Source organism: Drosophila grimshawi, unplaced genomic scaffold (assembly GCF_018153295.1).
Source record: "Drosophila grimshawi isolate 15287-2541.00 unplaced genomic scaffold, ASM1815329v1 contig_44, whole genome shotgun sequence".
Taxonomy (NCBI): domain Eukaryota; kingdom Metazoa; phylum Arthropoda; class Insecta; order Diptera; family Drosophilidae; genus Drosophila; species Drosophila grimshawi.
In genome coordinates this window covers 3,664,589-3,676,877 of record NW_025063240.1, presented here as the reverse complement: position 1 = coordinate 3,676,877, position 12,289 = coordinate 3,664,589, and the positions used below count along the sequence as shown (strand labels likewise).

Below are 12,289 nucleotides of genomic sequence, written 5' to 3'. Positions count from 1 at the left end.
ATTTACATGTCTGTTTTAGATAAACACCTGCTTAGCCGATAGATTCTCCATAAAGGGCTTGACCACGGCGCTAGTGGCAAAGCAAAATATTAGGCCGAATGTAATGGAAATGGGCAATGCTGGCAGTGCCTTGCGCCAAATGGCCAAGAGCAGCAGCGTCAGGCAAAGGCCAATCAATATGGCCACAAAGCAGGCAATTGTTGTCGTCCAGTCGCCATAGCTGGAGGCTTTGCCCACCAGCACGGAGTAGAAGATGAAATCGCCGAGACCCAACTTTATGCCACCTACAAAGTTATCATATTAGATATTAATATAGAATGAGGATTTTAACTAAATTCACTTACGCTCCTCCTGCGCCTCTGGCTGCTGCGTTGAATCTGGCGCTGTAACCGTGCGATATTCATTGGAGCGTCCATTAGCGCTCTGTGTGCTCTGAACCTCGATTTGGCGACGAGCCACACGGTCGCTGAGATTGGCGGACCATTCCTGTGTGAAGCCAGCCGCTTCCTCTGTCAAAAAGAAATCAGAAAGATTGCTTCAATTGTTGGTTCCTTTTTTGGAAATGATTGGAACAGTTAGGTAGCAGCGTCCTACACCATTTAAAAAGACCAACTGGACAAGAAGGTCAAACGAATTGGTACTAAAAATTACGCCTTAAGCAGCAAGCAATATTAGCTAAGTTTAAAAATTAAGTGACTTAATTTTCAGATAGCTTTCAGCTAAATTTAAAGTAACCAACACAAAGTAGTACGAGATCACAAATACAGAGGAGGCTCAACGAAAGCGCTTAAGGGATTAGATTAGATATAAGAAATCATAAAAAATAAATGCATATGTACCGTTTCCGTGCAAATTTCTTTTAAATGTCACAAGTGGCATACCTTCAGCAGCCGAGGGATTGTCCTGCTGACGTTGTTGATTGGTGCGCGTATTACCTGGTCGTGTGGAGCTGCTGCTCGGACCGGCAGCCGGTTCCGGCGATGCCAGCGAGTTTTGTGTCGCTCGCGTTGTCGTTGTCGAATTGCTGAATGACGGCGATGATGTGGCAGTGGCTGTGGCCGTTGGCAGTGTCTCTTCCGGCGTATAATGTGTGCCCATATAGGTGTAAATGACCGTAGCTGCAAGGCAAACGTAGACTCAGAAAAGGAAATGCATAAATAAACCTTAGCTGCAGCCTTACAGGAGTAGATTAATGCTGGAAAGATTTGCTCATTGCGCTCCTGCGCGGTTTCAACCAAAATGCGCAACGGTCCCCGTGGCGATAATACAGCTATGAGATCTGTAAATGAGGCAACAAATAAGAATAGCTTCTGTGAATTATTTCCAACGAGAAATCTTACCCCAAATTGAGATGGCTGCCAACACCGCCCAGGCTGTCCACTCCGGCAGGTACTTAATGAAAACCAGCGCCATCAGAGCGGCCACAAAGATCAGATAGCCCTGCTGCAGCCGTAATGGACCCTGCCAATGGATGGCCATCATGCCGGCCACGCCAAAGTTCCACATAATCAGTACGGCCGTTGGGTAATCCATGGGAATGTTGTAAGCACGCAGCAGCTCCTCCAGGTACAAGTACGTGAAGATGAACAGTAGCATGAACGAGGAGAGTATAAGCCAGCCATGTATGACACGATAACAGCGTTTCTTGTACAGCACAATCAGCAGAATGGTCATCACTACAACAACGCTCATTAGGATCAGAGAGTTTGCTAAGGCATTCCAGAACTTGACACTCGGTTCCGGCGATTGCTCGTGAAAGGGCGTGTAGAGTCTGGCAAAGAATTGGATCAGTTATCAGTTTGATTATCATTTCAGATCAACACTTACAGATAAACATCCGTGCTGTTGTAGAAGCTGATCGAGTTTATGGTGGCCACAACGACCAACATGCAGAGAGAGACGGGCACAAATAATTTTATGACATGCTGGGCACCATATTTCAAGCCCTGCTCCTCCTCGATGTCATGCTGGGATGGACCAGGACCAGAGCCAGAACTGTGACCACCATCATTGCCGCCAGCATTCAGTCTTGAGGGACGAGAGCCAGATTCACGTATGACGACACTGGGCACGGTAAGCACAGCCTACAGAACACACAGACACACACACACACACATACATACACACAATTTAAGGTTTATTGATGCACATAAAGTGGGTTGATCGAGTAGATGAACTTACCCCATCCGTTGCATCTGCATTGTTGGTGCCATAATTGGTACGTTGCTGCTGCTGCTGTTGTTGTTGTTGCCGCTTTGGAGGGCGCTCCAAACGCTCTGTTGCGCCGCTCAGGCTGCCATCGGCGTCCGGTGGCGTCGCCGACGTTGCGTCCATGAGCGGTGTGCGTTCGTTAGCCGCCGCCTCCTCAGCGTTTGAAGATGACCACTTCGATGCCGTAGTTGGGGGACGTGACTTTAAAAGTGCGCAATGTGTAGACCGTAAGTAGGATGATTGACTGAGTGATGGAATGACAACAGCATGTATGATTTAAATATGCACTACATACAATTACGAGAAGTTAAATAATAATTGTTCGCCAGCAAATAAGAAAACTTTCTTTTGTTTTCGGCTTACGAACGACTCATAGGCAGTTAGAGATGTGCAGGCAACCCACAGAAGAAATTATCGAATATTTAAGCATTCATATTTAATTGTATCGAACTGCTATCTCGCCCACGAACTGAACCATTCCTGCACAAGCAATTTTCTTTTTTTGTGTAGTAATCGTAAAACATTTATTTTTCTATCTGAACGTAATATATAAGAAAATTACACATTTTGTATTTAATTGAGTTTCCTAAGATACTATTACTAATTTAACTTATCCAAGTTGAATTATAAATAAGCATAAACCAATTAGTTCATGAATTTTTAGCATAAATTGAATTTTAAAATGATATTTGCGTAGTTCCTTTATTTTTCGACCTTTTTGTTCTTCTGTTTGGCAATCGATGGTTGACAGCATTAGTGCCAATCGATGTCTATCGTTCGGCGGTCGCAAGATCGATAGTCGATCAAACAGGAACAGCTATGCAAGTGCCGTTATTTAGCTTCTCGTGTATGCTTTGTTTTTTAACTACAGGTTCTATTAATTAATTCAATATGCCGGGATAGCAAATATCCTGTGGGGTAAGGACACGATCACTTAATACCCAGACGGCACCCTCTGCTCCAAAGAATATTTGTTGAATATTCTTGGAAGTAAGATAAATAATCTCATTGCCCTCGGCAGTTAAATTTGCCAGTTGAGCGCAACGAACAACGGCTCCAAATTTGGGTACCACATAAAAGAGGGCTCCAAAGAAATCCATTAACATGCTGCGACTGGGGCCCAGCAGGCTGCCCAAGCGTGTTAGTTGTATGTGCAGCGAGTTCGATGAGGAGATGGTTGAGGAGGAGGAGGATGGAGTGGAACTTATTAATTGGAGTCTACGCATGGAACTGTAGAGGACGCCATCCAGATCGGAGACAATGAGTTCTCCCTGCAGTCCAAAGGTAAAATCCATTGGCTTAATGGGAAATGTCTGAGTCATGTTCTCGTATTTGTTGCTTAGTAGTTGGCGACGATGCCAGGTTTGCTCCAGGATATCATAGGCCAAAATATGCGGCTGACTGTCCGAAATGAAGAAAATGTGCCGCTCCAGCTCACAGCTGCTCGACCTGGGACCAAGCTGCACGACCAGGCTCTCTGTGGCATTGGCGCCAATGTGCTGGGCACAATCGATGCGCAACAGCTCCGCATTGTTGCGCATTAGATCGAAGACAAGCAGCTTGGGCGGACAGTCGTTATGTGGCCAGCCCACATCCATGACCCACAACCGGCTCAGGCTGTCCACTTGTGACCAGTGGGCCTGCTGCAACAGCGTGCAATCCAACTCGACGTCAGCACGGCTTGCATGCAGCTCACTGCTGGGAAATATCGCTGTGCGCATGGGCAAATAAGAAACGGGCCACTGGGCCTCGATCAGCGTGGGGAAATCATTGCGCGCCACACTAATGCTGAGGAACACTCGCGAGAAGTGGGTGGACAGGTGACGCACATTGTAACTGGACTCGTTGAGACCCGGCTGCGACTGCAGCCAAGCGTTGTTGATTGACGCTTCAATTAACATGCCGTAAACAAAGTAGAGACCGAGACGCGTTTGTCTTTCCATCGTTTAGTGAGCGGACTGCAATTGGCATTTGGCACTTGGCACAGAGCCAGAGAAACAACAACTGCTTACGTTGTAAATCGAATTAGCCAAGTCAAGGCAGTTCATGAAATTCGGTAAATCGTCAATTTGTCTATCTCAGCACTTGGGATATCGTGTGTCAGTCGACAAACTAAATAAACCGACAACCTGCATTTCGAAAAGTGCTTAAAACATCAACTTTTTGCATTCGGTTAGATATATAAAACCGATGCAAATGGAGGTCATATCCATCTCTAATACAAATGTTATTAATATTTGTTAACTATTCTTATTTTAAGTACATTACACAAATGAGCAACACGTTGCCAAAGTCCAGAAGGGTATCTGGTCATCGGCTTGTGGAATATAGATCAATCAATAACTTTATAGCAGCCATTGTGTATTTGACAGACAGCTGCAATGAATCATTCGTATAAAAGACACCATATCTATTTAATTGTAAATAAAGTATTGAACTGATAAAGCATCCCTGTATGATTTTATTGTGATTACATAAGCTGCTCAAATAGATAATATTACATTTTATAATTTCTTATATATGTTTGGGAGTTTTTTTTTAAATCGAAAAACTAAAATTTCTCACCAAATAGCTAATCGCTAGTCAGAAATTTCCTTTCATTTCTTGACCTAATATTCATATTATTTATATTATTCGAGGTAAGTACTTTAGTTGATTTAAACGCTCCAATCGGTTGCCTTTATCTAATCTTCAATAATCTGAAAAACTTCTAAAACTTTCAAGCAAACAAGGTGTGTTCTTTTTTTATTCATTTGTTGATAATAACTTCCTGTGCTCTTGTAAATCCCCAAGCAATACGAATACATAGCATATACTCAATACATATGATTATATGAAAACGTATTCATCATCATAGTGTTATCTGAGATGGTAAATGCCATTTTGTCAAAGGCGCTGACTGATTGGTTTTATTTGTACAACTTTAGTCATATCCTCCAACAAAATATGTTTTATTATCAACGCCTATGCACTTCTAATCAAATTGCTTTTGTCTATACAGAATAAATTTTGGTGTGTATGTATTAATATATATGTATATTAATATATATTTATTAATATTTTTGTGGAAGTCAATGTGCCTGGGACTTATAGTTGAGTTTACCTGACTTTTATTACGGGGACTTGGATGTCTGTTCGCTGTTCTTTGAGTAAGATGAAGCAATTGCCCTTTGGCAACAAGTTGAAGATTAATCTATTTTTAACTTTAGATTCTTGGAGGTGGTAGCGATACTATCAGCAAGTTTGGTTCGGCTTGGCTTATCTGACGGTTTAATCATTTATAACGGAATCTCGGTTTATCACAAATCATTGCCAGCAACTGCAAATGATGAATTTAAACCAATTGAAAGGCCAGTCAGCCTACGGAAATATATTTTCAGGTCGTCCATAGGCTTATTATCGCCCAGTTGTTGTGCTAATTACTGGTGTCTTGTTATCAGCCGATTGTTTATAACTGCGCCTCGATATGATAAAAGCTTTTCAGGGCTCACAGCTATAACTTGATTTCTGAGTAACGAACATTTCAGTTCATATTTTGTTTTGAGCAACGGCGGATCATACGGAATATTTCCGACGACACTATATAGTATATATATATAAACAATATATATATATATATATATATATTTCACATATAGACAGGATCGAGAAAAAAGATCAAAATGTGCAACGCTCTGTGTGAATGCCTCAAATGCCCAGGCAAAGTTATTTGCTGGTATGTTTTTTAATTTGTAAATGTTTTTGTGAGTCAGCCACAAAGTAATATAATTGTGAAAACATTAAAGTTTATCAAATAGTGTGGTTTTTGTTTGAATGCATTGATAGCTTTAATGATTCCCTATATTCATTTAAGTGTGGCAGTTATAAAACATTAAGCATTAACCTGAATTGTGACTTATTAAAGTGTTTCCATTATCATTGCTTAACAGAGAAAAATTACAATAATATATTTATGCAATATAGTGTATTTTTGTAACAGTGACTTATTTGGCGGAAGAACATTTTGTTTTTTATAAGTCAGACTACAATTGTAAATCAAATATAATACTTTAAAGCGTTCTTTGCTTAGTTCAAGATCTTTTCAGAACTTGAGTTACAATTAATATATAATAATTTAATTAAATATATTATTTACTTATGTTATTTTTGTGTTGACTGACTTTAGTTGATATTAAATGAAATCTTTTCAAACTCCTAATTTTTCACTGTTTTTTATCCTTTTTAGTTGTTGCGAATGCGCATGCAAAATGGTCTTGAGCATTATATGCTCCTTCATAGTGGTGTTGGTCATTATTGGATTAATTGTTTACTTCACCGTCTTCTACAACAAAGACAGCAACAACGATTCGCAGAAAGCAATAGAGAAAATGATGCCGATTGTTAAGAGAAGCATTCGCGATTACTTTAACAAGGAATATTGAATATTGCATAACGCTCAAAGAATTTATAAAATAAGTTAAATAGCTAATAAAAAAAATATATATTTATATATTAACAAAAACAATGCCAAATAATCTAATCGCTCATCGCTAAAGCGAGTACCCTTATAATTGGGTTTTTTATCAGTCGATTGTGGAAATTTCTGAACAGCGCAGAATAGTTGGTGTGGCCAATTTAGAGGGTTTTTACCCGCTTTTCGGTTTATATTGGCTGATGAGCAACTCTATATACATACATATATGATTCATATGAAAGTGAAGACGAGGAGCGCCAGTGAGAGAGAGAGAAGGAGAGACGGATCATGCTGTTAAACCCTCATCTGCGAGCAGCTGTTAGGTAAACAATTTCCAGTATCCTTTGTATGTTATTTTTTAGTCTGGTCAGGTAGCTGAAACATCGAGGGATGAAAATAACGTCTCGGACCCGTCTGGCGTCAATCACAGTTTAGTTTGCGCCAGCCAAGCGTCAGGTTGTTCAGACAATGTCCTCCTCGAATGCAACCCTATATTACACGGCCATCGATGAAATGTTCCAAGAACTGTTGGTTGACACCAACGACGAGGAGCAGTTGTCAACTGTGGAAAATGAGGAGGAGTCGCCTCTGATAGTCACACCGAAGCGCACAGTGCGATTACGCAAATTAAATCTGTTTGCCAAGGATGCGGAGGAGTTTGTCATCTGTCGACGCCTCCCGATGCCTGACGCCCAGGTTGAGTTATCGCCCCGCCGACGGCAGTTACGTAAGGAGCGACAGGCAAATGATTTGTGGCAACTGCGCCGCCAGCGTTGTGAGATGGAGCAAAGGAAGACAGTGCGACGCCTAACGATGAGAATTTGAAGAATACATTCACACATATTTTACTTGGTGTGATCGATAATAATCCAATAACTTTGAGCTTCCGTGTTTTATGCTTTAGTTTTTAAGTATGTTTATAAATTGTTCTAAGTATGCTAAGGTAATTTAAATAGCTAATACACAAACTTAAAAGTACTAAATGTTTTCAAAGAAGCTTTGCTAAAAGGTTGGGAAATTAACTGCTAAGCTAAAAAGCTTTGTTGATCAAAGCTTTGATAGCTTAGCATTGGGTGAAATTAGCCGGCATAAGGGGAATATTTATTAAAAGTATATACACAGAAAAAAATCGCATCAAAAGTGTGAGTTTTTGTTGTTAGCAGTCATTTTGCTTATAACATAATACTTTTCAAAATGCGAATTATTTTGTGTAAGGTTTCATTAAAAATAAGGGTGAGTTTGGGGTTTTTAATTAGGGATCTTACATTGTCGAAAATGGAAACCTGTTTTGCCCTGTTTTTCTATCTACAACCGATTTATATAACCTGTATCTCACTTTTTAATTGCGTTGATAAGAATTGGCAAAAACATTGCCTCCTGACCTTGGCATTTTTTGAGTGTTTTCACTTAATCTTGACGTGCCAATTTGTAAATGTGAGATTTGGAATAGTTCACTGCACTTAAATTTTGATTATTGATTTATCAGCTAAATGGCTTTCAAAAAGAAAATAAAAATATATTTTGAGGTTTCTAATAAGCACATTCAATTAATTTATGAATGTGTGCCATTCTGTTAATGTTGTGTACAATGGGGATTTTTCTGCCACGCAATTAATGGAATTTTACGCAAATCATTTGATTTGCAAAAAAACGAGCAACTTTGACCTTTTCGCCCAGGAATGACTTGCAAAATTGTCTTAGGGATGCTCGAAGCCAAACAATTCTCGGCAACAATCTACAAAACTAGTGTGAAATATATCACTATGGAATTTATCTCTCGCTTCAATCGAGCAACTTGCCGCGTTTATTCGAAATCTTATTCGCAATGGAAACTCATAACGCACGAATTTTGTAAAAATCGCTGTGCGAAAACCACTGGCCCGATTGATCTGATTTTTAGCCTGAAGCTCGTGCATAGTATCATCTGAAACTCCACAAAAATTGATGGAAATTGCTCCTTTGCAAGCCGCTTAAATCGCAAAAGTTTACAGCAGCGCACTAATAGCTCCGATTTTGTTGATTCTTGAAAAATCAGATACTTTGCGTTCATGGATAACGTTTTGCCAAATTTCAGGTGAATCAGTTGCTGCCAACATATGCAAATCATTTAACGAAATTCATTTTAAATTGCTCATTTATTGTATACAGTTTCGCTTTGTCGTCGCTATCAAGCAACATCAGTGAGCTGAGCAAGGCACGCGGCCGACAGACGAAAGGCGACGCTGCTACCTTATCTAAGGCAAAGAATAAGAGACAGAGAGAAGTGACAAGGGAAAGCCGCGGCGTTTAGTGAGAGAGACGTTGTCATCGAATCAAACAAATGTAAGTGTTGTAAGAGGCACTGTTTGGTCGGGTGAAGTGAAGGGGCGGTGGTGTCTGAGAATAACGGCGTGTGCTGTCTGCATGTGTGTGTGTGTGCGTGTGCGCACATGTGTACATGTGTGATCGTGTCTAAATTTGTTTGATGAACAGTTTTATTCGAGTTATTGGTGATATTAACCGATAAATCCTCATTTGTATCTCTGTTTTAAGTACACTGTTTGTTATCGAGTCATATGATTAAATTACAGTCAATATTGCCGAGTGCCCTAATCAGTTTTATTATGATTAACTAGGCTATATAGCTTGTAATATCTTAGTAAATATTGATCCCAAATTGCTAATCATTCGAGTCGACCGTGAATAGCGGATTTGCAAGTGGAAAGTCATCTAACATACATTTGTACATAAGTCCATGAATATGCATTTTTCCCAGTTTCGATTAGATCTAGACTCCTGATTGTATTCATTCAAAATTCAGCTAGTCATATACGTGTATGTTTTCGCACATATTTGTACATACATACATACATATATAATAATAGTGGTTTTGAGTAAAATGCCATAATTTAATTTATTTAAAATTTATAAAATAACAGGAGAGAACGTTGCAGTCGGGCGTATCCGATTGCGAAATACTTTGATATCATACCGGTCCAAGCTTCAAGTCTCTATTTCTAAGGTCGAAAAAGTTGACAGACAAATCCAATATACTATGATACCTTCGATATCAAAGTATAAAATCATAGTATAATAATCATAGTAGCCTTGAAGTAACTACGCGAAGTCAAAAATTCTTAAGCGTATTCTCGTTGCACAGTTTTGGAACGGTAATAATATCTAACACAGGAATGGGTTTCATAAATATAGAGTAGCTTAAATAATTTATTGATCATTACATAATTTATTGATTATTAAAGCTACTCTATATTCACGAAACTCATTTCTAGCAGAAAGCTTCACTTTATATAGATTAGTTGTATTAAATTAAGCGCTATAAAATGCAGATAGTAAACATAATTAAAAAGGCAGATAGTATTTCGAAATCTTTATTATACTATATATGTTTTTTTTTGTTGCTAAAAACCGGCTCTACGCATTTGCCATTTGTTTACTTTAGTATCGGCTAATTTTTAGCACTTTACCGGGAATGATGTCAGACCTTTAACAACAATTATATATACTGTAGGCAACTTAACAGATTATAATAGATTAAACCATAAAAACAAATTTTAAAAATAATCATATTTATTTATTATCATAGTATTAGTCTAAACCTAAGTAATACACATTTTATTGCACATGAAATGTAAGAACAAATATCGGGACAGTATTAAAATTAGTTGTAGTAAATATATACACCCCTTATGTGTATGATTTACGCTTAATGTCTATAAAGAATGGTCAGCAGTAGAGACCCTGACCTTCATTATTCTCAATGTGATAGTTGCAGTACTCGCGCTGAGTGGGCGTCAATCCGAGGGTATCCACTTCCGTTTTAAACTGCTCGATGCCCCCAACTCCAGCTAGATAACCATTCAATTTTGTGGCCACATAACTTGACTGCAGCAGCTGCGGATTGAGATTGAGAGAGGCAGCTAGATCTTTGTGACCCTGCAGTCTGTACTTTTGATGGTAGCTGTGTAAGTAAATAATTAATATTCAGTACATAGCTAGATTTATTTAATTTAATTATATATATATGTACAAAATTATATAAATATATATACAAAATATATCCAATACTTACTCTTCCGCTGCATAGAAGTTTAGCTTTGGCGCAATGTCCGTGGTAATCACCTCGGGACTACGACGCTTTTGCTCTTCCAGCATGGAGGCTGCAGCAATTCTCTTCTGCTCCTCATCGTGATAGAGTATGAGGGAGGCATATTGACGTTTGATGGGCTTGGTCAGGCCATATTCGTGATTGTTCCAGAACAATTCCAGCAGCTCCTTGAAGTTGATCACCGTGGGATCATAGTCAATTTCCAGAACCTCAGTGTGATCACCCCTGCATGGAGTGGGAGTGGTTAGTAGGCCATAAAAGTTAGGAAAAGCGACAAAGAAAGAGAGAGAAAGGGGAACAGGGAGAGAGAGCAGACATTTTTTTGTTCGTTAGGAAAATAAATGTCCCACTGTGCAAAGCTTACATTTTACGGTACGTTGGCAATTCGGCGCTGCCGCCCGCATAACCGACAGTGGTGCGCAGAACGCCACGTGTGGCGCCATACAACGATTCAGCGCCCCAAAAGCAGCCCATGCCGAAAGTGGCCGTCGCATGGCTCACATTTAAGTGATGAACGGGGGACAAGTTGAGCTCCTTTTGCTCGTTGCGAACGGTGCTCTAAAGAATGAGAGTAAAAAAGAAAACAAACGGATAATACGTGTGGATGTTAGAGAGAATAAGAGCTATATGCACAAGCGAAAACTTCGCACACCACAAAGAGAAAGGCGAGTCCAAAGTAGTCTAAACCGGGCAGGCAGCGCATATTGAAAAAACGCCGCCTTTTAAAGTTATTCTGCTTTGCCTGTGTTTCGCCGACAACTGACTCTCTGCGCTTTCATTCATGTTCTTTTGACATGCGACTCTCAGCGTTGCTACTGCTCAGCTGTTTGCGATGCCAGCGACGAACAGCTGTTTCATCGACATAGACGATAGCGACGACGTCGACGTCACTGAAGTATATTCAAGGTCAGTTTGTGCATAGAAAAAATTGCAATTATTGCAAAAGCAAACAAGAGCAAAAGCAGCGCAAAGCACAAGAATTTCATAGATTTTTTTTTGCAGCACTGCTACCAATATTTATTTTTATTATTATTGTTATTTATTATTTAATCACTTTGAACTTGCCCTAAAGTTACGAAAGAGACGCGCAAACATTTTTGACTGTTGTTTCAGCTTGACAAGTTGGGCGGTAACTAAAAACTGGCCAAAACAAAAAAATACGAAGTGCCATCAAAAAGCATATCATCGCAATAGAAGCTTAAATTTTGCTCAAGTGACCTTGAATACGTTCAAAGCACTGGGAAGCTTGATTCAAGTACACTATAATAATTTTATAGATCGCCTTTGTATTTTTTTGTATGATTTTTATTACACTTATAATTCGATGCACTCATTTTGTTCACATTTTGCTTACCAGATCCTTGAGTTCAGGAATAGAAACGTCTTTTTCAATGGTGAGCGACATATTTTGTATATAAAGTTTTCTGTGCTTGTTGTCTTAAGAAAGTCGAGCAACTGTTGATCTAAAGTGAGTTCCCACGGAATTTATAGCTGCGCCAACTCAACGATAATATTCTGCC

General features: G+C 39.4%; 5 protein-coding genes across 10 annotated transcripts; 2 read left to right on the top strand and 3 right to left on the bottom strand.

Moving 5' to 3' along the window:
* Nucleotides 1-15: 15 nt before the first annotated feature.
* On the bottom strand, nt 16-2,597 carry LOC6557507 (presenilin homolog). 4 transcript variants are annotated; one of them, XM_032743355.2, is made up of 8 exons: nt 2,507-2,597; nt 2,182-2,412; nt 1,828-2,084; nt 1,341-1,771; nt 1,181-1,279; nt 840-1,118; nt 345-509; nt 16-284 (listed from the first exon to the last, which is right to left on the bottom strand). In XM_032743355.2, the coding sequence occupies exons 2-8, from the start codon at nt 2,332-2,334 to the stop codon at nt 16-18; spliced, it is 1,653 nt and encodes a 550-aa protein (XP_032599246.1). In that variant the 5' UTR covers nt 2,335-2,412; nt 2,507-2,597. The 4 variants fall into 4 exon arrangements, with proteins under 4 accessions (XP_032599246.1, XP_032599247.1, XP_032599245.1 ...); XM_032743356.2 differs by having other exon boundaries at nt 882-1,118; nt 2,507-2,584; XM_032743354.2 differs by having other exon boundaries at nt 2,182-2,584.
* A 172-nt stretch (nt 2,598-2,769) lies between these two features.
* LOC6556884 lies at nt 2,770-4,207 on the bottom strand. Its single transcript, XM_001985327.3, has one exon. The coding sequence runs from the start codon at nt 4,152-4,154 to the stop codon at nt 3,093-3,095; it is 1,062 nt and encodes a 353-aa protein (XP_001985363.1). The 5' UTR covers nt 4,155-4,207; the 3' UTR covers nt 2,770-3,092.
* A 1,534-nt stretch (nt 4,208-5,741) lies between these two features.
* Nucleotides 5,742-6,702, top strand: LOC6557008 (protein midgut expression 1). Its single transcript, XM_001985328.2, has 2 exons — nt 5,742-5,926; nt 6,437-6,702. Exons 1-2 carry the CDS (start codon nt 5,874-5,876, stop codon nt 6,630-6,632), a joined length of 249 nt encoding a protein of 82 aa, XP_001985364.1. The 5' UTR covers nt 5,742-5,873; the 3' UTR covers nt 6,633-6,702.
* A 430-nt stretch (nt 6,703-7,132) lies between these two features.
* Nucleotides 7,133-7,489, top strand: LOC6571338. The gene has a single exon (XM_001997504.2). It carries the CDS (start codon nt 7,133-7,135, stop codon nt 7,487-7,489), a length of 357 nt encoding a protein of 118 aa, XP_001997540.1.
* Nucleotides 7,490-10,213: 2,724 nt separating this feature from the next.
* LOC6556828 (peptide methionine sulfoxide reductase) lies at nt 10,214-12,224 on the bottom strand. Of its 3 annotated transcripts, none has more exons than XM_001985330.3 (4): nt 12,124-12,224; nt 11,134-11,327; nt 10,734-10,994; nt 10,214-10,622 (listed from the first exon to the last, which is right to left on the bottom strand). In XM_001985330.3, exons 1-4 carry the CDS (start codon nt 12,172-12,174, stop codon nt 10,388-10,390), a joined length of 741 nt encoding a protein of 246 aa, XP_001985366.1. In that variant the 5' UTR covers nt 12,175-12,224; the 3' UTR covers nt 10,214-10,387. The 3 variants fall into 3 exon arrangements, with proteins under 3 accessions (XP_001985366.1, XP_032596680.1, XP_032596672.1); XM_032740789.2 differs by having other exon boundaries at nt 11,146-11,327; nt 12,124-12,204; XM_032740781.2 differs by lacking the exon at nt 12,124-12,224 and adding an exon at nt 11,422-11,594.
* Between the last annotated feature and the right edge of the window lie 65 nt (nt 12,225-12,289).